General features: G+C 40.9%; 1 protein-coding gene across 3 annotated transcripts in view; it reads right to left on the reverse strand.

Annotated features, from left to right (window-relative positions):
- The window catches only part of SLC45A3 (solute carrier family 45 member 3), an 895,193-nt gene that overhangs the window by 2,700 nt on the left and 866,820 nt on the right, over positions 1 to 25,673 (reverse strand). For all 3 annotated transcript variants that reach the window (XM_044076827.1, XM_044076826.1, XM_044076828.1), the window contains one exon: positions 24,924 to 25,189. In XM_044076827.1, coding sequence (XP_043932762.1) covers positions 24,924 to 25,189 — 266 coding nt within the window. The remainder of the gene's footprint in view (positions 1 to 24,923; positions 25,190 to 25,673) is intronic.

A 25,673-nucleotide genomic window follows, 5' to 3' on the forward strand; every position in this document is an offset into this window, starting at 1 on the left:
GGAGGTTGCACAACATAGGATTAAGTTATAAACTGCACAGTATCAGATCTCTTTAATGGATCTGGCCTGAATAACTGGGTTTCAATAAAAATGGACTTGATTAATCTAATGATAAACTATACATTTTTTGCAGAACTGTTCTTTCAGCCTCATACATCTTGATATAAATATGTAGAAGCAAGCATTATGTGTGTTGCATATATAAAGTTAACATTTTATTTTATTAAATAAGAACATAATATTATGGGCGGAAGTAAATATTGTGGGAAGAAATAGCCAGGGAATTGTTATGACTACGTTTGTATAGGCCCTAGGGCTGATAGCCTAGTACCAACCTATGAACCTATTATTGTTACAGTATGAGTAATAAAGTATGAGCTGACTAATATGTACTAAAGTTAATTTATTTATACAGTCTGTATTTCGTTTCTTAACAGTAGCAGTTTCCATTGCTCTGTTCACTTAAACATAAAATTATTCAATGAAGCTTACATGTTTCTGCAGTCATAGGCTATCTTCTTTTTTTCTGTACCACACGAGCTCTGTCAGCCCAGCATTCTCCAAAGGTAACATCCAACATACAATCCTCCCCCCAAAGTAACAGCATAATTCTATGGGTCTATATCATATGAGCAAATGTTAAGAATGTTGAACGCTCTAAAGAGCGAAAATGCCAGACCTGAAAGCACTTCTTGTGGGATTGCAACACAGTGAAGGTCAGAATATTTGCCCTTTCCTCACTGTAGTGTGATCCTGGAGTTGGAATATATATTTAGCGGGGGGTATGGGTGGCACAGCCCCCCACAATAAAGAGTTCAAGGTCCAGTATTTTCGCTCTTCGATATTCTTAACATTCGCTCATATGATATAGCCCCAATTCTCCAACCCATTATGACATATCAAATGGTATTCATTGACAAGTATGAGGTGCACTGAATTCGATTTTGCTGCATTAAAAAAAGAAACACATACAAGGGTTACCTGAAACTCTTATTCATCTGCTCACTACACATCACAGAATTAATGGCTTGTTGTTGGAAACAAGACGCAAAAGAAACGGTCTGATGTCAGGAGGTAACACAATGGAGAATAACAGTCTAAAAAGGACAAATACACCGCCAGACAATTGTTGACTTTAGGCTTATACACAAGTGGTAGACAGAAAATAAAAGATGACTGACACGTGAGCATTTAAGAAGTATGAGGAGAAGTGAGGGTAAGTGGCAGGAAGGTATAACAGAAAAAGCTGAAAGATGCAAGTGGATGAAATCGCAGGGAAGCAGACTAGAAAACAACATTTTTAGGTGTATAAGTGAATGACAAGGATGCGGACATGGATATGGAGTATTTCGAAGGCTCAGAAAGAGAGGGGAAATACATCAGAGTGTTATCGATAATTAGAACAAGAACATTCGTCCATCTACCTACTTAACTAATAAAGTATTTGAAACTTCAGCAAGGCATCTTTATACCTCCTGCATGGAGGACATCAGAGACAGAGTCGTGTAGATCTGCTCCTAAAGTGATTTTATCTGTACGAATCTTTTGTACTGTTTCCCTTTAGTCCTGTCAGTCTAGGGATCAAAACTGGGATATCCAATCCGACTCCAGCTTTCTGGATCACTTCTGTTTTTCAGTATTATGAAGTATCTGACAATTGTTTAAAGGGCAAAGAGGATTCTATCTGAAATACTGTGTCCAGTTCCAGAAGCCACATTTCTTTTTCTCTTTTTCTTCTTTTTAAGCAATACATCTTTTTTCATTACTGTACATTTCAATTCTACACACCAAAAAAAAAAAAAGATAAGACATAAGAAAATGAAACAGAAAAAAGAAAATGGCATTTGTACGAAACCATAATCTATAATATCACAGCAGCTACATTAAAGGTTCCAGAAAAAGAGATAAGTAGAGCAAAATCTGAGAACATGCCTCATTTGTCACATTACCAATACAACAAATTCTGTTTAGTGTGCAAACATGAACAGCTCCTTTCCGAAATCCCCAAGTACACTCTTCCAGTACTTGAAAATAAATATTCAAGGTCACAGATACATAAGATTCTCTTTACCGTCCCAAATCCTAAAGTCTCAAATGCTCCCTAACCCTAAAATCTCCCTCATCTCCCTAAAACTAAAGTCCTGATTGCTCCCTAACCCTAAATCTCCCTCCCCTCCCTAAACCTAAACTCTTGATTGTTCCCTGACCCTAAAATCTGCCTTCCCTCCCTAAACCTTTACTCCTGATCGCTCCCTAAGCTAGTAGTGTGCAGAGTCTCGATAGGGATTGCTAATGAGCATTGGTGGGAGGGAATACAAGAAAAAAGAAGGCCAACTTTTACGCAGTGAAATATGTGGAGGCCTTGTTTCACGGAGGACATTTAATGAGGGTACTGCAGGGAAGAGATAGTAAATAGAATACAGTAAGGTCTGCATTTACAGGGAGTAGTTCAGGTCAGGGAAGACAGCTCTCATCACCACTTACTCAAATGTATCGTTTCTCAAAAAGAAACTGTACTGAAGGAAGAAACACCAAAATGTATGTAGTTTCTTTCTAGAAAAAACAGTAATCACAGACTTGATGTAAAGGTGTAGGATGTGAAGAGTGCAGAGAACCTCCTCTTTCACCTTCCCATTGAGAGCCAAAAGAGTTAATTGTGGTTGATGACACACGAGGTACAAAATGAAACCAAAACATATGCAAGCATGTACACACACTCACACACACACGCGCTTTCAAAAATGGAATTTATTATAAAAATAAGTATCTGTAAGAGTCAATAAAAAAAATGGACAGCTCAAAGACAGCAAAGTAACTAAATAGTTAAAACTGTTTCAAACTGGCTCCAGGCAGCTTTATGAATAGACTGGTCTACATATGAAGATTCTTCTACAAGATAACTAAAACTCTAAACAACATGATTAGCAAAAGTAAAATATACTAAAATGCAAGGCCCAACATGTCTGACTACAAATTCTGTGAGTATATTAACTTGCAATCTGACTATGTCAAACTACAAAATGCCTCACCCTCGTTCCTGCCCAACCAGCTAGACCTGTTGAAGTTAATTGTGTTTGCTGGCTGCCATCTAGCAACCATGTGAGCCACATAGCTTCAGTCATGTGTACATAACACTCAACCATTAACTGTGCTTTGCTGGAACAGACTGTTAAGCAAAACCTCAGGTGGGCCTTTTATTGCCATCTCAGATAGATGTCCAAACTCATGAGAAACATTTGTCTTTATTTAGTTACATAATTAGATAACATTGTCTCTCTGTTTATTTTTCAGCAAAGACATTGTGGGGAGAAAGAAATATAAAATAAGAGAGTTAAAAAAAAAACTAAGACAAGGCATCTAATTGTGATGCTACAACTAATCACACTCATAGCAAACTCATCTATTTAATGCCAGTAACCATACCTCCCAACTGCCTAGATAGTCAAAGACAGATTTTTGCTTCATATTTTGTCCATTTCTCATAAAATATGTGTCTTTCTAGCAAAAACAAAAATTGAGGATTTAAGTCCCTAAATAATGGCAGACATTTGAATTAGACTTCATATCCTTCAAAAAATGCACACTAATGCAAAGCCTACTTTTCTAAGTTTAAAAGAGCATTATTTAAAATTAGTACTTGATTTTGGTCCCCCCCCCCCCATTTATTTTCATCTTTATATAGATTTCTTGAGCTAAGAGGTTGAGAGGTATGCCAGTAACTACTTAATTCAATTCAGGATTTAGTTGTGCTACAGACTGTCCTGGAATTCTGGACACAAGACAAAATACATCCAGAATTGGATAATAACCATTACATATCAGCACACTGAATCATAAAAGAGTGATACACAGGATCCTGAGGAAATCCCAAAAGCTGCCTAATGGTGAAAGTTAAAAAATATCAGAGTTTACAATATTGATTCTGTTCTGTCAAAAGCTGTGAATTCTGAAATTTTAAAGTAATCATGTAGACACATGAGCACATTTTAACAAATATTATCTTCAGACAAGGAACAATTTCAAAATATTGATGTAGCCTTTAAGTAACGTAATTATTTAGCAACTTGTCATGATATAAAATTATTACTTCTTGCACTTTATAAACAGTACTTTATAAATCTAACTATTTCTCTGTGCTGTACAGAATATTGCTGTAGAAAAGGTAAAAGTACACACTTTTTTATTTAATACAGTAAGCAGCTTCAGACCATAATATTTCTTAAATAATACAAAAAAATTAGATTTCAAATCCCATTATAGTGATACATAACACAACATTATGTGAAAAGCAAACTTGTCATTATAAGAGTATCTATTTTCTAAAATATAATGTAGAAAATATTAAAATGAACATTAATGTCAATAGTAACAAAGACAGCCAAGCCCCTAGCAACCAATAGATGGTATTCAGCTACTCTTAAACCTCATACTAATTTATTTGTAATACAAGACTGGAAAATTACGATGGTGGATTTTACATGAAAAATATGGATTTCCTTTTCTTCAACACGTGCAACCTTGCAAACAGAGCTTTAATGTGATACTGCATCCCAATGCAGAAACATGATTAAATGCATATCTCACGTTCTCTTTAACATTTGCAAACAGTATAGTCCTGATACTAGAACGTTTGAGAAACAGTATTACACAATGCAGCAATTCAGTTTCTGTAACACACAGGAACTGTAGAAATAGCCACTTACATTAGATAGTGTGCTTGTTTTGTAACATAAGATCATACATGTTTTATAGAGTTCAACATAAACTCGTTCAATATAGTGTATTTGAAAGATATTCTGTAATTTTGAAATGTAACAGTCAAGAGTGCAAACAAATGCAATAATACACACAAAGACATATATACACAGATCTAGTTACAGTTTGAAAGCAGCATGGCTTTGTAAGTTACAAGAAAAGTACAGTTTTGTACCTACCATAAATGTAGATGTTCGAGTGTTCACCCTGCTGCAGTCATCACACTTGGGTTATCCTGCCGTCAGGCGATCCTGCAGACGGCCCGAATTCGAAAGTCTTGGTCCGGCGTCGGTTGCTGTCACTTCTTCCCTGACGTCAGTGCGCCAGGGGTATATGAGAGGCAGCCGACGCCATTTTCTTCAGTTTTTCTTGCCCCAGATGTCAGGTGCCCCCAAAAGGTAGAAAAAAAAAAATATATATATATATATATATATGGCTATATAAAAATAAAACAAAACCCTTAGGTACAAGCAAATACACCACTGAGGTAGTATAGGATAAAGTGGTAGAGATAAGTTCAGCTAGTTCAGAGGGGATGGAGGGAGGGAAACCTGGACTGCATCAGGGTGAACACTCGAACATCTACATTTATGGTAGGTACAAAACTGTACTATGTTCATCGTGTTACCTTGCTGCAGTCATCACACTTGGGTAGAATCCCAAAGCTAAGGAGGGGAGGTGCAGTCAAACAGGGTTAGAAGAAGCTAGTAGGCCCTGCAAAACTGCAGTGGCAAAACCAGCTCTAGTCTTAGAGTAAAGAGGTAAGTGATAGTGTTTGGTGAAGGTGTGCACTGAACTCCAAGTAGCAGCTTCCAGAATATCCTTGGTTGGCACTCCCCTGAGAAAGGCTGCTGATGTAGCTGTAGCCCTGGTGGAGTGGGACCTAATGTTAGCAGGTACTGGTTTCCCCTGATGTGTGTAGCAGAAATGTATGCAATGTCCCATACATTTAGAAATGGTCTGTTTTGAGATAGCTTTTCCTTGTGATCCTGTAGCATAGGCTACAAAGAGCTAGTCAGTTTTTCTGAAAGCTTTAGTTTTATCCAAGTAGTAACATAATTGCCTGTGAATGTCCAAAGAGTGCAGGAGTCTTTCTCCTTTGTTCTGGGGGTTTGGGAAGAAGGTGGGCAAGTGAATGGTTTGGTTTAAGGCCACACTGGATACCACCTTTGGCATAAAGGAAGGATTAGTTCGTAGAGAAACTCTGTCTTGATGAAAAATGATGAAAGGTTCCACTGCCATTAGTGCCTGTAGCTCTGAGACTCTTCTAGCTGAAGTTATTGCTAGTAGTAGGGCAGTTTTCCATGAAAGAAATTTTAAATCAGTTGAGAAAGCTGGTTCAAAGGGCGGCAGTGTAAGCTTTTCCAGGACAAAGTTAAGATCCCAAGTAGGTGTTGGAGCTCTCCTGGGCGGTCTTATGTTCTTAGCCCCTCTAAGGTACTGTCGTAGGAGTGGATGTGAAAATAAAGGAGGATCCGTGTTGTAATGAGCTGAAATTACTGAGGCGTGGATCTTAATAGATGAAAAGGAAAGTCCTTTGTGTAACATCTCAATTTAATATTGTAGAATCTGAGGAATGTTTGGCTCCAGGGGATTTAGGCCTTTAGCCTGGTTCCAGGCGCAAAATCTTTTCCATTTGTCTGAATAGGTTTTCCTGGAGCTGGGCCTCCTGGCCTCCAGAATGACATCCATAACAGCTTTGGATACAGGTGTTGGCTGGTTGTTTAGGTAATTTGCCATGCAGCCAGGTTTAAAGTCTTGAGCTGGCTGTGTAGAATCAGATTGTCTCGCTGGGTGAGCAGGTGAGGAATTTGTGGCAAAATCCATGGTGGGCCCTGGGCCATGTTCCTTAAAAATGGATACCAATGTTGGCATGGCCAGTCTGGTGCAATGAGAATCATTTGTGGCCTCTCTAATCTGACTTTCAGCAGTACCTTTGCTAGAAGAGGCAGTGGAGGGAAGGCATATCCTGTTAATGTTTTTCAACTGAATGAGAGGGCGTCCACTTTCCAAGCTAGTGGATGGAAGGTCCTTGTGCAAAATTTTTGAAGTTGGTGGTTGTGGGGGCTTGCAAACAGATCTATGTCTGGGCGTCCCCATTTTTGAGCTATCATTGCAAATACTTGTGGATCTAGTTTCCATTCATGTGGATCCATGATGTTTCTGCTTAGGTCGTCTGCCAATGTGTTTTTCTTTCCTGCAGGAATTGTGCTTGTAATTGAACCTGGTAAGACAGTGCAGTGTTCCACAAGGTCATTGCTTGCCTGCATAGAGGGTAGGAATGTGTGCCACCTTGTTTGTTTATGTACCACATGACTGTGGTATTGTCCGTCTTTATTATTAGTTGTCCTGGGTGTAGAAGGTCCTTGAAAGCTGTTAGGGCATTCTGCACTGCTAGTATTTCTTTTTGATTGATATGCAGGTGTCTCTGATCTGTAGTCCATTTGCTCTGAATGCACTGTCCTGCCATGTGTGCTCCCCAGGCATAGTCCGATGCATCTGTTTGTCATAGTTTGCCTGGCTGTGGGTAAGGTGAAAGGCTGACCCTTGTTGAGGTGACATGCCTGTGCCCACCATAGAAACTCCTGTTGAAGGCAGGGAATGAGTGGAATCATTGTTTCCAAGCTGTGGCTGTGCTGAGTCCATACACTTTTCAGGTACCATTGTAATTTCCTCATATGCCGTTTTGCAAATGGTATTAGTAGAGTGCAAGATGCCATAAATCCCAAGGCCTGCAGAATTTTTCTTGCAGGGAGTTGGGTCTTTGTTGCCATTATTTTGAAATATTGAAACAGCTGTCGCTGTTTGTCTGGCGTGAGATAAGCCATCTGGGCCTTTGTATTCAAGCTGGCACCCAGGAATATTATGTATTGTGAGGGCACTAGTTTTGATTTCTTTTCGTTTACTGTGTACCCTAGGCAACTTAGAAGGTGTTTGACAAATGCCAGATGCTATAAAAGAATGTCCTTGCTTTCTGCTTGAATAAGATAGTCGTCCAGGTATGGGTATATTTGAATTCCTCTTTGTCTGCCGTATGCAATTACTGGTGCCAGGCATTTTGTGAAGACCCTGGGTGCAGTAGATAAGCCAAAGGGCAGTGCAGAGAATTGATAATGCGTTGAACCTGCAATGAAGCGGAGGTATCTTCTGCAATTTTGTCTGATAGGGACATGCAGGTATACCTCCTTTAGGCTCAAAGTGACTAGCCAAGCATTCTTGCCCAGCATGGGAAGAAGCTGCTGTAGTGTTAGCATCTTGAATTTTGGTACTTGCAGATAGGTGTTCAGAATTGAAAGATCCAGAATGGGTCTCCATGCTTTGTCCTTTCTTGGAACTAGGAAGAGTCTTGAGTAAAATCCTTGTCCTTGCTCCTGTGTAGGTACCTGTTGAATGGCTCTCATGTTCATGAGAGCTGTAATTTGTTTTTGTGCCTCTGCCCATTGATTTGGTGGCAGGTTTGGCATTCCTTTGATCCTTGGTAAGGTATGAAAGTGGAATCTGTATCCTTGAGAGACAATGTTCAGAACCCATTTGTCTTTTGTGATGATGTACCAGTTGTCTGCAAAAAATGCTAGTTTTCCTCCCAAGGGTGTTGCCAGGAGAGATTTGCTTGGTAGTTTGAGGATAGAGTCATTGTGTCTGCCTTCTGCTAGTTTGGGGCCTGTCTTCTTCTCCTTTCTGGGTAGCAGAACCCCATTGGCGAGGTTTGTAAGGGCCCTGTGACTGACCTCCACCCCTTGGGTATCTGTATTTGCCCCTCTGTGATCTGTCTGAAGCTGGAAAGGACCAATTTTTTGTTGGCCAATTTCTGCTGAAGCGAGGGGGTTGTACCTGCAAGAAATCCTTGACTGTTTGCATAGATTTAGCCTTATCCTCCATTTTCTTTAAAACCTCTTCTGCTTTGACACCAAATAATACATCCTCTTGTAAAGGTGCATCTAATAATTCTGCTTTAACATGGTCAGGGAGGGTTTGCTCTTTTAACCAAGCATGTCTACGAATGACAGAGCCAGTAACAGCTGCTCTACAGGAAGCTTCCAGTGAATCAAATCCGCATTGTAAAGTATGCTTGCCCACCTGTTCAGCTGCATGCAACAGATCCTGCATTTCCTTGAATTCAGGCTGTTCTGAATGTGTGCTCATTTTTTGTTTTAACTGAGACATCAGGAATTGTTGATATTTCAACATGTGAAACTGGCAATTTAATGCTCTCATAGCCAAAGTTGCAGAGGTGTATATTTTCTTTCCCCGTCTATCTAGGGCTCTGGAATCTCTTTCAGAGGGCACAGGGTTTTTAGCCATAGAAGCTTTTGCACCCTTAGGAACCTGGGATATGGTTTCTGGGTCAGCTACAGGGCTTTTATAAAGGAATTTGTGTGAGTCAGGTACTCTGCAGTATCTGTCTGGTTTGGCTGAAGCAGGAGGTAGAGAGTCTGGATTTAAACTAGACTCCAAGTAGACATCATCCACAATATCGAAAAACAGGAGGGATAGCAAGAGGTCTGTGCTGGGGTGATAAAAGGAACTCTCGGAGCCTTTTCTTAGAATCTGAGTAATCCTGGCCCTCCCAGTGGAAATGTTCCCTCATGGTATGTAATGTTTCCCCAAAGGAGTAGTCTTCAGGGGGAGATGCTGAGGAAATAGAGTCTTCAGCATCAGAATCCTCATAAGGTGGAAAAGTGTAATCCTGTTCCTCAGAAGAATCTGAGGAGAGAGAAACCTGGTCAGAGGATGCGTAATCCTCCTCTTGTCTTGGTCTTTTATCAGGAGGGGGATGGGAACCCCTGATAAGGGTAATTAAATCTTCAGCCATCTTAAGCATCTGTTTCTTAGGCATGGGGTCTTGACCTGTAGACTGATGAACAGTTTTCTTAGGTTTTAAAGGAGTTTTAAGCTTAGCATAAGATTTAATGGTGAGTGTAGTCGGTCTGAAGACACCTTCTGCAACCGAAGTTTCCTCTGCACTGGTGACTAATTCTGCTCCGGTGTTGGTAGATGGCTGCGTCGGCCTAGTAGACTCCGCTTGGGAGTCTGTAGCTGTCTGGGGTTCTAGCTCTGTGGTCGTCAGGGGCTGTGTAGGCGCCTCACTGAAAACCGGAGAACCGGCGACAGGCCCAGCTGAGGCCTCAGGGTCTGGCTTATTCCTAGGCTGCCTGTCCTTATCCTTGCATTTTTTTATGAACTGCGGTCGTCGGCTGCTCCGACGGCATGATATAATTAAATTACCAAAGTAATGCCGTGTGAAGTCAAAACGGCGTTTGATAATGCGTTAATTAAAACTAGCACAAAACCGACAACCTGTGACATCGTGGTCTGGGCCTAGGCAAGGAATACAATAGGAATGGAAGTCCTTATGAGGTATTTGTTTCTCACAAGAAATGCAATTGTTAACTTTTTCTGACATCGGACTGAGGCAAGAAAATGTTCCCCAATGGGGTACTTAGCTTTATTGAAGACTTCGGACTGAAATTCAAATCGAAAATCTCAGGTGTCTGCCGATCGGCACTTGCGAACTGCTTCTGCTTCGGGCACCGCGCGGCAAGAAAGACTGAAGAAAATGGCATCGGATGCCTCTCATATACCCCTGGCGCACTGACATCAGGGAAGAAGCAACAGCAACCGACGCCGGACCAAGACTTTGGAATTCGGGCCGACTGCGGGACTGCCTGATGGCAGGATAACCCAAGTGTGATGACTGCAGCAGGGTAACACGATGAACATCTGGTATACCCAGAAAACAAAATACAAACATGTACACTTTGCAATGACAATAGCAAGGTCAGAACCAAACCACTCTGAAGCAACACTAACAACTGCACCACTATGCTGCCTAGAGTGGGCTATAAAAATAACCAAGGCACAAGCACAGTTAGGCACAACTAAACATGCATTATAACCTACAGATGAGTAATGAGGTATTTATGGTACAGATATGACTAGATGCCCAGGAAATAAGTTGGCATGTGGTAATATCTGTACCAGGCACATCTTTTAAGTGCTTTAATGTACTTTACAGTGGATATAGTTTAAGTAACAGAACTATTTATTCAGTATTGTATTTTAAGATAAAACAGTCCAGCCACCCAAGGTTTTATAAGCTTTTGAGGTAGAAAAAACACATTTCTGTCTATATTTTAAATATGAATGTAGCTTTATTCAGGGTGGTCTACAGAAAAAGGTATTTTGTGGGTTATTACAGCAAAATACATACAAAAGTTAAAGTTATAGTTTCGTAGATAAGCACTAGGCTAGCTGCCCTATCAGGCCATTTTAAGCCTAGCCAGTTTGCCTTAAAGTGCTTGAATTAACCCATCCTGTTTGGTGTTATATTGGCCTTACCCAACACATGGCTGATAACTATATATTATCCCTAGTGAAAATAACTGTGACCATACCATTTGGGGATACCCATGCATGGGATAAAGCATTTAGGAGCTGCCTCCACCCATAAGAAGTACAGGGGACATTCATGGGGTAAATTTTCGATTACCAATCCATAGATGCAATTGAATACTGACAGATATATGCTTTGTTTCACTAGAATGGAGAGTCTGTTCCTCTGTGAGATATACCTGTCCCTCCAAACTGTTCAGTTGATATTGCAGAAGAGGTTTAGATCCCTGGACTGGGTATTTCTGACGTCAACCCATGGCAGGGCTAGCCACCCAGTGTTGTAAACCTTGGATCTAGATAACCTCACTAAAAGAATCACAGCAGATGCCCTACGCTGACCGCCTTAAAAACTCCAGCTATACTCTGTCGCATATCGTTTACTCAGAGGCGAGCTCTGCTTAACATACAAGGCCATGTCAAACCCAGAGCTGTTGGACATGCTACACTTAAAGAAATCCCAATCCCTCAGAGCCACACGCTCCAGGGATCTAACCTTGTCATCACAATAAACAAAACATGCTGGAGGGATAGGTTCCTGACTCAGAGACTCCCCAGACTCTGGAATAGATTGCCCATACATGTCAAGCAGAGTGCCTCTTTGGCCCTCTTTAAAAGGAACCTTGACGATTAGATGGGAGAAAGGAAATTCACCCCGGGGATCACGTCAGTCGCCCTGCTAGACAGGGGTCCAGGGAAGTAAATAGTGTGGGAAGAAATAGCCTGGGAATTGTTAAGGCTAGGCTTGTATAGGCCCTAGGGCCGATAGCCTAGTACCAACCTATGAACATATGACTGTCACTGTTGAATTGACACCCTCACCCCATGTGCAAAAATGGGAAAAGGGGTTGTAGCTAGATGGATGGATTTGACTTGCTGATGTGCAGTAGTTCCATCAGTATTTGGTCACAAAGGATGTCTTGTATGCTAGACAGAGCTCACATCTTGGCAGTCTGTAGAATACCAAGTACAGTGAATGTACTTTGAGGCAGACTATTATAACTGAATGCATCAGTGTTTATTGGCCCACCTGATACAGTCAATCCCATCAGAAAAAGGAGTTTTGCAGTTGATGCTCGAAATTACCTTACATTACAGAATGGTGTAAATGCAATGCAGCAGTCATTGCTGCAGGCCCCGTACATAAAATGCTGAAACAGTATATCTGACAGGTATGGCCATGAGGGTTGTCAACAAGCATTAACTTAAAGTCTAGGGTTTTATTCCATCATTCTCCACATGCATATTGTGTGAACCTGAACAAAGTCACTTAACAACAACACTTATGGATTGCCCATGAGAACAGTTGGGCCTTGTGGAACTTAACTGGTTGAAAATGAAAAAAAAAAAAAAACATTCAGTTCCGACTTAGAGTTTTGGCAATCAGGAATAATACTTTCTAAGCTTTCAGAAAATACATTTTAGGGATATAAAATCATACTGCTCCCAAAGGTAAAGCTGCTAACTAACATAATGAGTGCAGGAATATCTTAATAAAAGTTACGCTGCATTTGAAAAGTACAGTTGTGTACACTTACCATAAATGTAGATGTTCAAGTGTATTCACTGTTGCAATCATTACATTTAGGTTATCTGCTTGCAGGTAGCCCTCAGTCGGCCTGATTATCAAAGTCTTGGGTCCTGCATCAGTTGCTGTCTCATCTTCCATGACGTCAGGTAGTCAGGGGTATAAAGCATGCAGCAGACGCCTTTACATCAGTTTTTCTTGCCCCAGATATCAGGTGACCCCCTAATGAAAATCAATTATATACAAGGTTGCACCTCCTTATAGTTATACTTATAGTAAACACGAAGAGAGGTATAGTCAATAGAAGTCAGGAGGCTGGAGGGAAGGTAACCAGGACTGCAACAGTGAATACACTCGAACATCTACATTTATGGTAAGTGCACACAGCTGTACCATGTTCTTCATGTTTCACTGTTGCAGTCATTACATTTGGGTAGATTCCCAAAGCTAAGGAAGGGAGGAGGCAATTAGATAGCATTAGGACCAGCTATAAGGCCCTGCAAGACTGCAGTGGCAAAACCAGCTCTGGATTTAGAAAAAAATGGCAAGTGGTAATGCTTGGTGAAGGTATGTACAGAACTCCAGGTAGCAGCTTCTAGGATGTCCCTGGTAGGAACACCTCTGAGAAAGGCTGTAGAAGTAGATGCAGCCCTGGTGAGATGGGGTCTTATCCCCTGTGGGGTAGGTTTCCATGGTGTTTATAGATACAAGTCACCACAACTAGAATTACAAATTCAGCAGGTAACTGTCTATTTTCAAACTCCATAGGGAAAATATGGAATAACCTCCCCCCACACATTACCTCACTAGACTCCTTTCAACTTTTCAAAAAACAACTTCTATTACATCTTAACAACTTCTGGCTCTGCTCTTGTACCAATCCAGACTAAATGACTTCTTCGCTCTTCAGCCATACCTCCCTACGTAAAAATCACTATCTTTCCCTGCTATTTCAAATGACTAAATTACTGTACTGTTCTAAAAAAAAAAAAAAAAAAAAAATATGAATATATAGCTTAGGCTATTTGTTTTTTACCTGATTTTTTTCGCTGTATTTTCTACTACACTAAAATGTATGCATTGTTGCTTAAATGTTTAACCTTGTTTTAATTGTGGAGCTTTTCTCCCCGGGCCTCCACTGAAAATGGAAATTATCCAGCTGGACTAGCCCGGTCAACAAATGTAAAATAAATAAATAAAATAAATAAATAAACAATGGCCTATCCACTTAGAAATGGTTTGCTTTGAAATGGCCTTCCCCTCTGCCCCTGCAGCAAATGCAAACAGCAGCTGTTCAGATTTCCTGAGAAGCTTAGTCCTGTCCAAGTAAAATCTAAGTTGTCTGTGCACATCCAAAGAGTGCAGTATCCTTTCCCCTTTGTTCTGTGGATTAGAAAAGAAGGTTGGCAAATTAAAGGACTGATTAAGAGCCACACTGGATACCACCTTGGGCATGAAAGAGGGATTGGTCCTGAGGGACACCCTGTCCACATGAAAGATGATGAAAGGCTCCACTGCCATGAGGGCCTGTAGTTCAGACACCCTTCTTGCTGAAGTGATGGCTAGAAGGAAGGCTGTTTTCCAAGAAAGGAATTTCGACTCTGCAGTTGCAGCTGGCTCAAAAGGGAGGTAGAGTGAGCTTTTCCAATACAAAGTTAAGGTCCCAGGATGGAGTAGGGGCTCTCCTGGGTGGTCTTACGTTTTTGGCCCCCTGAGGAATTGCTTCAGCAGTGGATGAGAGAAGAGGGGTGGCTCCGTATTATAATGTGCTGAAATGGCCGAGGCATGAATTTTAATGGAAGAGAAGGAAAGGCCCTTGTGAAGCATCTCAGTTAAGTATTGAAGAATATGCAGTAAATTGGGCACTATTGTGCCCATCACCCGAGTTTGGCTTCAGAAACAGAATCTTTTCCACTTTTCAGCATAGGATTTTCTAGTACAAGGCCTCCTTGCCTCCAGAATGACATCCATCACTTGCTTACTAAGGGATGGTAATGGAGAGCTCAGGTAATTAGCCAGGCTGCAAGACTCAAGGTTTGAAGCTGGGGGTGCAGAATCTGCCCCTCCTGCTGGGACAGCAGGGAAGGGGTCTGAGGCAGGTGCCATGGGTCCAACAATGACACACTGTGCAAGAGGAAGTACCAGTGTTGGCATGGTCAGTCTGGTGCAATGAATATTGTCCTTGGTTTGTCCTGTTTGATCTTTAGTAGAACTTTGGAGAGGAGAGGCAGAGGTGGAAAAGCATAAACTGATAGTTATTTCCAGGTGAAGGACAGGGCATCCACTTTCCAAGCTTGTCTGTGGGGAGTCCTTGTGCAGAATTTGTCCAACTGGTAGTTCTGAGTGGAGGCAAACAGGTCTATCTCTGGGCTCCCCCATTTGTTTCTCAACATGTTGAATATCTTTGGTTCCAGTTTCCAATCGTATGGGTCCATGAGATTTCTGCTTAGGTTGTCTGCCAGTGTATTTAGCTTGCCTGGCAGGAATTGAGCATGTAGGTGCACTTGGTAGCTCAAGGTTGTGTTCCACAGAGCCATAGCTAGTCTGCAGAGAGGGTATTAGTGGGTTCCCCCCTGCTTGTTTATGTACCATATAACAGTGGTGTTATCCGTCTTTACCAATAATTGTCCTGGAAGAATGTGGTCCTTGAAGGCTGTCAGAGAATTCTGCACAGCTAATATTTCTTTTTGATTGATATGCAAGTGCATTTGGCTCGGGTTCCATTTGCCCTAAATGCACTGCTCTGCAAAGTGAGCCACCCATGCATAGTCTGATTCATCTGTTGTTAGGGTTTGGGTGGCAGGGGGTAGAGTAAATGGCAGTCCCTTGTTGTGGTGGCAGGCCTCTGCCCACCAAAGGAACTCTGTCTTTATACAAGGAAAGATAGGAATCATTGACTCTAGGTCCTGAGAATGTTGACACCATAGGCTTTTTAGATACCATTGTAGTTTCCTCATACGCAGTCTTGCATATGGAATTAGTAGAATGCAAGAGGTCATGAACCCCAGGGCTTGCAGTATTTTGCTTGCAGATAGCTAGGTCTTTGTGGCCAGTAGTTTGAAGTAGGCTGTCAAATAAACTTGTTTCTCTGGCGTGAGGCAGGCCATCTGGGAAGTTGTATTCAAGCTTGCTCCCAGGAATACAATTTTTTGGCAGGGTACTAGGTGTGATTTATTTTCGTTTATGGTGTACCCCAGTGAAGTTCTTTACAAATGCCAGATGATTTAATAGTATGTCCTGGCTTTCTGCCTGAATTAGACAATCATCCAGGTATGGGTATATTTGGATATTTCTTTGCCTGCAGACTGCAATGACTGGAGCTAGGCACTTTGTGAATACCCTGGGCACAGTAGATAAGCCAAAGGGCAGTGCAGAGAACTGATGGTGCATGTAGCCTGCTCTGAAGCGTAGGTATTTTCTGCAAGATTCCCTTATTGGGATGTGCAGGTAAGCTTCCTTTAAATCCAATGTTGCCAACCAGGCATTTTTGCCTTGCATGAGAAGCAGCTGATGAAGAGTTAACATTTTGAATTTTGGGATTACCAGAAAAGGTGTTTAGGATGGACAGGTCCACGATGGGATGCCAGGAACTGTCTTTTCTGAGTACCAGGAAAAGTCTTGAGTAAAAACCTTGCCTCCATTCCTCTTCTGGGACAGGGTGAATAACCCTGATACTTAGAAGAGAGAGAACCTGCTTTTGAGCCTCTGCCCACTGATTTGGCAGTAGGTCTGGCCAACCGTTTGGGGTTGGTAAGGAGTGAAAGTGGAATCTGTATCCTTGGGAAACTATATTTAAAACCCATTTGTCTTGGGTAATGAGTTCCCAGACTTTTGCATGCAGGGTGATATTTCCCCCTAAAGGAACAGTCAGTTGAGCAGGGTTTGGGAGGATTAAGGTTAAGTCATTGTGACAGTTTACCATAGGGGGTTGTCTTACTACTTCCAGCTTTGGAAGTGGGAGCTCCCCACTGCTTAGGCCTGTGAGTACCTTGAGACTGAAGCCTGGGTGGTCTGCTGGTCCTGGGTTTGGACTGAGAAGGCCTGGAAGAGACAGGAAAGGACCAATTCTTAGAAGTCCAGTGCCTTCTAAATCTGGGAGGCTGTACTTGCAGGAAATCTTTAACAGTTTGCATAGATTTAGCTTTTTCCTCCATCTTTTTAAGTACTTCTTCTGCTTTGATGCCAAACAGGTGGTCTTGGTTTTAGGGAGCATCCAGTGATTTAGCTTTAACACGATCTGGCAAAGTTTGCTACTTAAGCCTTCTAAGTACAGACCCAGTGACAGCAGCCCTGCAAGATGCCTCTAATGAATCAAAACCACATTGCAAAGTATGTTTATCAACTTGTTCAGCAGAATGCATTAAATCCTGTAATTCTTTATTTACAGCACAATCAGGAATCAACATAATTTTCTGTTTAAGAAATCCAATAATATGCTGCTGATACATTAACATATGAAACTGGCAGTTTAAGGCCGTAATGGCCAAAGTAGCAGAAGTGTATAGCTTCTTACTCCATCTGTCCAGGGCTCTGGAATCTCTATCTGAGGGGGTAGGGTTTTTGGCAGTAGTAGCCTTAATGCCTCTGGTTCCCTGTGAAATGGTCTCTGGATCCGCTGTAGGATTCTTAAAGAGGAACTTGTGAGAGTCGGGTACTCTGTAATACCTGTCAGGTTTCCTGGGAGCCAGAGGTAAAGTGACTGGAGCCAGGCTAGATTCCAAGAAGGCATCATCTACAATGTCCAGTAAAGTAGGGATAGCTAAAGGTCTGTGTTAAGGTAGGAGTAAAAATTCCCTAAGCCTCTTTTTGGAGAAAGAGTAATCCTGGCTTTCCCAGTGGAAATGCTCCCTAAGAGTATGAAAGTTTCACCAAAAGAGAAATCTTCTGGAGGGGAAGCAGAGGGAATGGGGTCCTCTGCATCAGAATCTTCATAGGTAGATAAGGGCAAATCCTGGCCATCAGAAGAAACAGAAATTTCAGAATCCTGATCAGAAGAATCAGAAGGAAAATCAGTTCTAGGTCTCTTAGAGGGAGAAGGGTGGCTTCCCCTGATTAGAGTAATAAGGTCTTCAGCCATTCTTATCATTTGTTTTTTAGGCATAGGGGCCTGACCATGTGGTCTGGGCGTCGGTTTTCTAGGTGTGGATCGAGTTTTAGGCCTTGAAGAAGAAGATGGCGTAAGTTTAATATGCAAGCCAGTAGGCCTGAATACACCCTCAGAAGCCAGTGCCTGCACAGTGGCTCCAGACCCATTCAAGACAGAGACATCCGCAGGTTCCATAGTGGAAGAAGCATCTCGTGGCATACTGGACTCCAAATGGGTCTCAGTAGAGGCCTGCAAATCTGAAGTAGTGGGTATCAGGGGCTGTGAAAGCGCCTCACTGAGTACAGGAGAACTGGCGACTAGCTTAACAGAAGAGTCATTGGCAGCTTTGGACCTATACGGTCTGTCTTTGTCTTTATCTTTGCGATTTTTCAGAATGTCAGTAGTTGGGTGGCTTACCAAAGCCATTTCTGGATAATTGAACAGAGTACCAAAATAGTTAGATGCGAAAATGAACTGACGATGAATAGTTCCAGGATTGAATAAGGCACAAAACCGACAGCGAGGGACGTCGTGGTCTGAGCCTAAGAAAGGAATGCAATACAAATGAAAATCTTTATGAGGTATTTGCTTTCCACAAGTAATACATTTGTTAACTTTTACTGACATTGGTTTAGAGCAAGAAAAAGGAACCCCAATGGGGTACTTAGCTTTGTTGAAGACTTTGGATCTGAAACTCGAAAATGAAAATTTCAGGAGTCGGCTGACCGGCACTTGCGAACTGCTTCTGCTTCAGGCACTGCACGGCAAGAAAGACTGATGTAATGGCATCGGCTGCATGCTTTATTCACCTGACTACCTGACGTCATGGAAGATGAGACAGCTCCTATACCGGCATACGGGCCAATCAAAAATCACCAAACACAGAGCTACTTATCTTTAACATCGCAGTTCCGCATTAAAGACTAAAGACCTTTTTTTTTTTTTTTTTTTTTTGGTTTTTTGGTCTTCACCTAGTGTGAAAGACCTTTTGTCCTGACCCGGCCAGTCAAGAATCTGGCAACCCTAAGAGGATGAAAAAATATGTGCTGGTATAATACCAGCACATATTTTTTTGTCCTCTTTTTCGTATAACCAAATACGGTAACCCTAAGAGAGTGCATTTTGAGGTTTAGACTTCTAGCATTGAGTAGCATTACCTTCAGATTTTACATGTTATATCTGTTACGGTGGTGGTTTTATCCTTTGAGCCTTAACATCAATATTTTTAATATAGCATCTTGCAAAACATTAACATCAGCACCAGTATCCACCTTAAATTCAATACTTCCGTCATTAAGTTTTTCAAGCCAACCAGTGCTTTAAGTACCATACTGATTTGTCTCAGTCTTAACTAGATTCTGTCTATACATTTCTACAGCTGCCACAAACATTTTTGTCTCTTTTTCAGTTTTAGCATACATGACATACAAATTATGTGAAATACTACCATGTGGCTTTTTAAACATGATCAAATACTTTTCCCCTTCACTGCTTGCAATTATAATTAAATGCAACACATTTCTCCCGTTTTGTTTGTAACTACAACTATAGCACAGAGTTTCAATATCAAGCTATAATTCCTGATTGCCATCCTGAATGCACTGCAGACCTCTGTGCCACTGTTAATATTTTCATTGCATGTTTTCAGTTTGTGCTGTATTCTCAGTGTATTTTTACTCATAGTTTTAATTAATATACACTTCTTCTTCAGCCATTTCCTTTAAACTTTACAGACTTGAAGTTTCATTCACTCAGAATATAACTACTACTTTATACAAAGTACAATCTGGCAGATTCTCTGAAGATTCTTCTAATACTGCAGACTATTGTGCCTTTGATTAATGAATCATGTACCTCACCAAATTCAGTCTACTGCCTTTCTGCTATTTTGTCAGCTCAGTCACATATGCTTGATGCATCAACAGTTCCCCTTTGAACCTAGTTCCTTCTAAAAATACATTTCCTAAAAAATGGCAGGTTTTTTAGTATGTGTACAGAATTCCTTACATTCCTCCCTTATATTCGATAATTTATTGTTCTCTTCTTTGCTGAGGTTAAACATAACTACAGTAATGGTTTTACCTCCTGCTATACATAGGAACATTGTATATTGTACCTTTTCTGGTTTCTCCATAATTCTACTCATAACAAAATTCAGCTTGAATTTCTGGATCCAAATCTTTCTTTTTTTTTTTTTTTTTTTTTATGACAAACTGACTCACAGCATATGAGCCGTCTATTAATTGTGAACATGACCTATTCGATATTTCAATTTCCCTCATCCCTCCCTAGTAGATCAGTAGCCATAGATATGCACTTTCTGGCTCTCTCTGTGTCCAGTCTGGTTGAGATGAGTATTCTGAGGCATTGTAGCAATTGCCTCATGTACACGGACAACCCACTTATTCTTAATAAAACAATTAGTATATGGAAGAGGTGTAAATACACTTTAACGCTGGAAGCAAAACTCTCTTATATAGGTGGTACAGCGGTAGCGTTGTTGCCTCACAGCAAAAGGTTCTCCTGTTCGATTCTCGGCTGGAGTGCCTTCTGTGTGGAGTCTGCATGTCCTCCCCGCGGTCGAGTGACCTCTGAAAGACATGTGTGAATGGCCACGCCTTTGCTGAAGGTTGGGCGTTGGGCTGGCAACTCGGCACCATAAAAAAAAATCTACTGCCAATCATTAGTGGACCGGAGTTCCACTGTGGCGACCCCTAACCAGGAAAAGCCAAAAAGACAAACAACAAACAAACTAATCCTATAGAGGTTGTCAGTGATGCTTGCACCATGCTTACTGCACAGGGTAAAGACCCTACACATAAAGTTACTTATGCTGAGGCACTTAAAGGCAACCTTCCTAAATTACTAAGATCTCTTGCACAGCACAATCAAAGAAAGGGTCCTCAGCCATCACATAAATACTCTGCTAAAGCACCGCCCACAGCTAAACTTAGTAACACTGTATCCAGTGCCTCTGTTGCTCAATCCTTATGGCAAACCAGCACACATCCAAATTTCCTGGTCATTGGTGATTTTATAGTGAGGCATACTGATGTCCCCTTCACCAGACTGAATAAGGAGAGAGTCACAGTTAGCTACCTTTCCAGGGCTAGGATCCAAGTCACATAGGCATTCAGGGTCATTGAACCACAGGTACCAGTATAGTCCATGTGGGTGTAAATTACCTGAGACAATCTCTCTTGACTATATGAAGCAAGACACGATCGAGCTCACTGATTATGTGTCTCAGGCAGGTATGAGCCTAGCACTGAGCAGCATCCCAACTTCTCCAAGGATGATACCACATTACAACAGAAAATGATTGATTTTAACAATTGGCTTAGCTTCTGGTGTCAGTCCGGGGGGGGGGGGGGGGGTACAACATTTGAGGGCCTGTGAAGACGTGGTTGACAGACCATACTGTTTTGCCAGGGGTGGTCTGCACTTAACCCCTCTAGGCTTTTGGTTACTGGCAAAGACCTTTTCCATCCCATAGTGTCTTTTTTAGACACCGCCAAACTGATAAACCTACCGACTTAACTGAGCCTATGAAATAAAACTTGAAGGTGGTACTGCTTATTGCTAGAAGTCTTAACAAGAAACTTGATGCATAAAGCCTTCCTCTCCCTGGAGAGTGTAGACATCTGTAGAGTAACAGAGACATAGTTTAAAGATGTGGAGAGTACCCCAACAATGCAAAGTTATAATTCCTTTCACACCTTTAGACCAGCTACTGCACAGACGGGAACTAAAGGTGAAGGAGTCTTAGTCTATATTAAAAACAAGCTCCCAGCCAGACTAGTTAAAGTGTATGACTCACTAGAACTCATACATGTGCAACTCACCATAAACAGTGTGTTGTAGCATATCTTGACAACCTACAGGTCCCCTTCCATGTCCCAGGAACCCCATACTAACTACCTCAATGTACTAGAGTCTCTCATTGTTCAACCCAATATTATATTCATGGGGGATCTCAACTACCCCTCTAAAGACTGGGAATCCAGCAGTATTTCTAATGCACATGCCCAGTGATTCCTAAACTTTGTTAATACCAACTCCTAGAACAGTCGGTCCATTCTCCAACCTGGGGTACAAACATCCTTGATCTTGTACTCACAAATATGGGGGTCCAGTGTTCTTCACCCAATGTAATGTCTTCACTTGTCAGATCTGACCATAATGCAGCACTACTTGAAATAAAAATTAAATCCACGAATCCAGCAAAACTAAAAACCTTTAATAACTAATTAAAGGCTATCCTCTCTCTACTAAGCAACACCTCAGCTAAATTCAAGCACCCCCAAACCTAGTAAGCACCATAGCATATGCTGAGCTATTTACAAAATCTCTGTACAGCCATATTGATAGCTGTGTAGAGCAAGCTGTGCCCACTCGTATTAAGAATAAGGCAAACTCAAAAGGCAAGCCATCCTGGTGGAATCACAATATCATTCAGTTATACAAAAAAAGAAAAAAAAATCTTGGCCAAGCTTAGGAGGAACAAAGCCGTATGTACTAAAACCTCCCTGTCCAATCTAAACAGGCAGCTAAGAGGGTTAATTAATACTTCAAATGCTAATATTGAAGAAAAAATAGCATCTCAGGCTAAGGACAACCACCAAGCTTTCTACAACTATATCTGTAACCTACATACACAACAATGGGCAGAACTTATTGTAAATGGCATCACCAACTCTGAACCGGAGGCCATTGCCACCCTTTTGGCTGACAAATGCCTGGCTCTCAATGTTCTATTCAGAAACAGGACGTCATTATACTTTCGGGAAACTTGGCTAAGCTTAGAAAGGCTCCCTAGCTCATTAGCGTAGTAGCAGTCTATGAAACTATGAAAAAATATTGATTGCTCAGCAGTGTCTCACAGTGAGATACAAAAATAGAATTTTATTTGAGAAATATGTGAATATGGTAGCTTTAAGAATTTATGGCAATACTTTTACTACTCGACTGCAATATTTTAATTGGATATAACAGCTAAATTGGCTTCTTCTTTTGCACAAAGTCCAGTGTGATATGATTTAATTTCTGTTTTATTAGCTCGTTAACATAACCTAGTGAAGCGACTGAGATAGGATATAATGAATGCTCAAGAACTTAAAGTCTTGACAATAACAGAACACTGCTAACATACAAGAAACAATTAAAAAAATGGTCACCTAATGTCAATGTTAATACAGAAAATTCTAGCTTATGTATCAGCAAACCAAGAAGTGGCTCCTAGACAATCTACTCATACAGTGAATAACTGCCAACGAAACCGCAGGCAGCATCTGCAGACTACTGAACCACAGTAAACAGCTGCCAACTAAACTGTAGGAAACAATTGCAGACTACTGAACTGCAGTAAACAGCCACCAACTTAACTGTAGAAAACATTTGCAGACTATTGAACTGCTGTAAACAGCCACCAATTTAACTGTAGAAAACATTTGCAGACTATTGAACTGCAGTAAACAGCCACCAACTTAACTGTAGAAAACATTTTCAGACTACTGAACCGCAGTAAACAGTCGCCAACAAAACTGTAGGAAACATCTGCAGACTACTGAATCACAATAGCCACCAACTAAACTGCAGGAAACATCTACAAACTACTGAACCACATTAAACAGCCACCAACTAAACTGTAGGAAACATCTGCAGATTACTGAACCACATTAAACAGCCGCCAACTAAACTGTAGGAAACATCTGCAGACTACTGCACCACAGTAAACTACCAGCTACTGAACTGCAAAAAAAACATCTGGAGACTACTGAGCCAGAGTAAAAACTGTCAACTAAAGTGCAGAAGACGTCTGCAGACTACTGAACTATGGTAAAAAGCAGGAAACTATTGACTGCAGAAAGCAACCACAAAGTACTAAACTACAGTAATCAGTTTCAAACTACTGAACTGCTATAAACAGCTACAAACTCCAGAAAACAGCTGCAAACTACTATACTGCAGAAAAAGACACAAACTATTGAATTACTTTAAACAGCTACAAACTACTGAACTATACCAAAGAGCTGTAAAGTATATTTTATTAAAAGTGAAAATGTTAACTAGCCCTGAAAATGTTAACAAGCCCTATTTTGGCCATTAATTCTCTAATTCTGATATCACTACTCGAAGAGTTTAATTTGTGGTACAGTGACTGGCAATATGGCCTTCTAGTTCAGAAGCTTGTAAATAAAAAATAAAAAAAATATACAATTGAATTAAACTGTACTTACATTCAAAAGCAAGGATTACATTATTGTCAGGTACTGTACCACATCATACAGTGTGGAAATAAAAATACCATTTTAAAAGTATTAAGAGATGAATTTTTGAGCTGTCCACTGTGAAAAGATATTGTACTCATCATCAAGGAGATGGCCTGTTTTTGGGCTCACTGTTAGAAATATGAAACCCATAACAGCACTAGAAAGTTTGTTATTGCTGGGGGAGTATGGTACCCTGCACTTCTCACGTGTAGACTCTGACCCCCACACTCCTGGTCTCCAGGCATAATGTCTACAATATCACTGCACTTCAATATGAGGGGAAGTCTTCACCTAAGAAATGGATTCACTCCTAAAGAAAATAAATTTTTTGGCTTGCTAAATACTGTCTCTGACCATACGACCCCACACCCTTGCTTTTAGGTCATCACTCCAGCTGTATTTTCTGTAAACTTTAGATGAAAATATAAATCAGATAGTCCTGCTACCAGTCAGGTCACATTTAAAGGTTAAAAATGCTGTTTTATTATATTGAATCATCATCTATTACTCATGTTTTTCAGTACTTCTTTAAGTGATTACTGTAAATTACAGAACATCCAAATGTAATGTAGAATATTACAGAAAAAGCCAGCAGGGTCATACAGCAGATTATTAAACTGCTGAAGACTAAAAATATATACATGCATGTAAATCTAATGCATTAAAACTTACAGAAGTCAAAATATGTTACACGTGTATTTAAATACTTACATCATTTAAAATAGGTAAAACAATTTTCCCATTAAATCAGTTAGCATGGCTTAGCAAAACCTTTTTTAAAAGCTTACTGCAAGCATGCCACTTGACAGAGAATATAGGCTGTTTTCCTTAGAAACTGTCATACTTTAAAATGAAACAATTGCTACAGTTTTCTCCATGCTTTGGCGCTTACCTGCTTTTCTTTATGATAAAGTGACGCCAGTGTATATGGAAGGATCTGTAGGTTGGCAAAGGTGAAGCCCGTAAGTGCAACTGCAATTGTCACCACGATCACACTGTGGGAAATGCACATAATCAGAGCTGCTAATGTGAAGAGTGTAATGCTGCCAATGTAAACTGCTCTGCTTCCAAACAGCTTCACCATATGGTCCATGACAGTGGAAAAGAAGATAGAAGTGGCAGACTGAAGGAAGAGGCCAAGGCTTCCCATCCGAATTCCTACAACAGTGAGTGAGACAGACATCATTACAGCAGACATTTATTTTAATCTGCATCTTCTGTTACATTGCCAAGGTGTTGCAAAAGGCACCCATCATTTCACTGCTGTGGCACGGTTCCTAGACAACCTGTCATTTTAATCAGCATCTTCTTTTACATTACCAGCTCTTTATAAAAGGCACCCATCATTTCACTGGCGTGGCACATTTCCTAGACAACTACTCCTATGTAATTTTAATCAGCATCTTCTTTTATATTACCAGCTCTTTGCAAGAGGCACACATCATTTAGCTGCTGTGGTATGTTGCCTTGGCAACCATTCTTATGTCATTTCTTGCTATCCCCTACTGTCAAGTGATACCTTCATTAGCTCCTTTCTACTGCAGCCACATTCATGCATCCACTGATTATGATGGGGTCACTAGGTTGTGGAAATTCTATATACCTGCTAATGACATGGGGTTGGTGTTTACTACTGAACTAG

The sequence above is a fragment of the Protopterus annectens genome, chromosome 7.part0 (genome assembly GCF_019279795.1).
Source record: "Protopterus annectens isolate FY-2018-M chromosome 7.part0, PAN1.0, whole genome shotgun sequence".
NCBI classification, from domain to species: Eukaryota; Metazoa; Chordata; order Ceratodontiformes; family Protopteridae; genus Protopterus; species Protopterus annectens.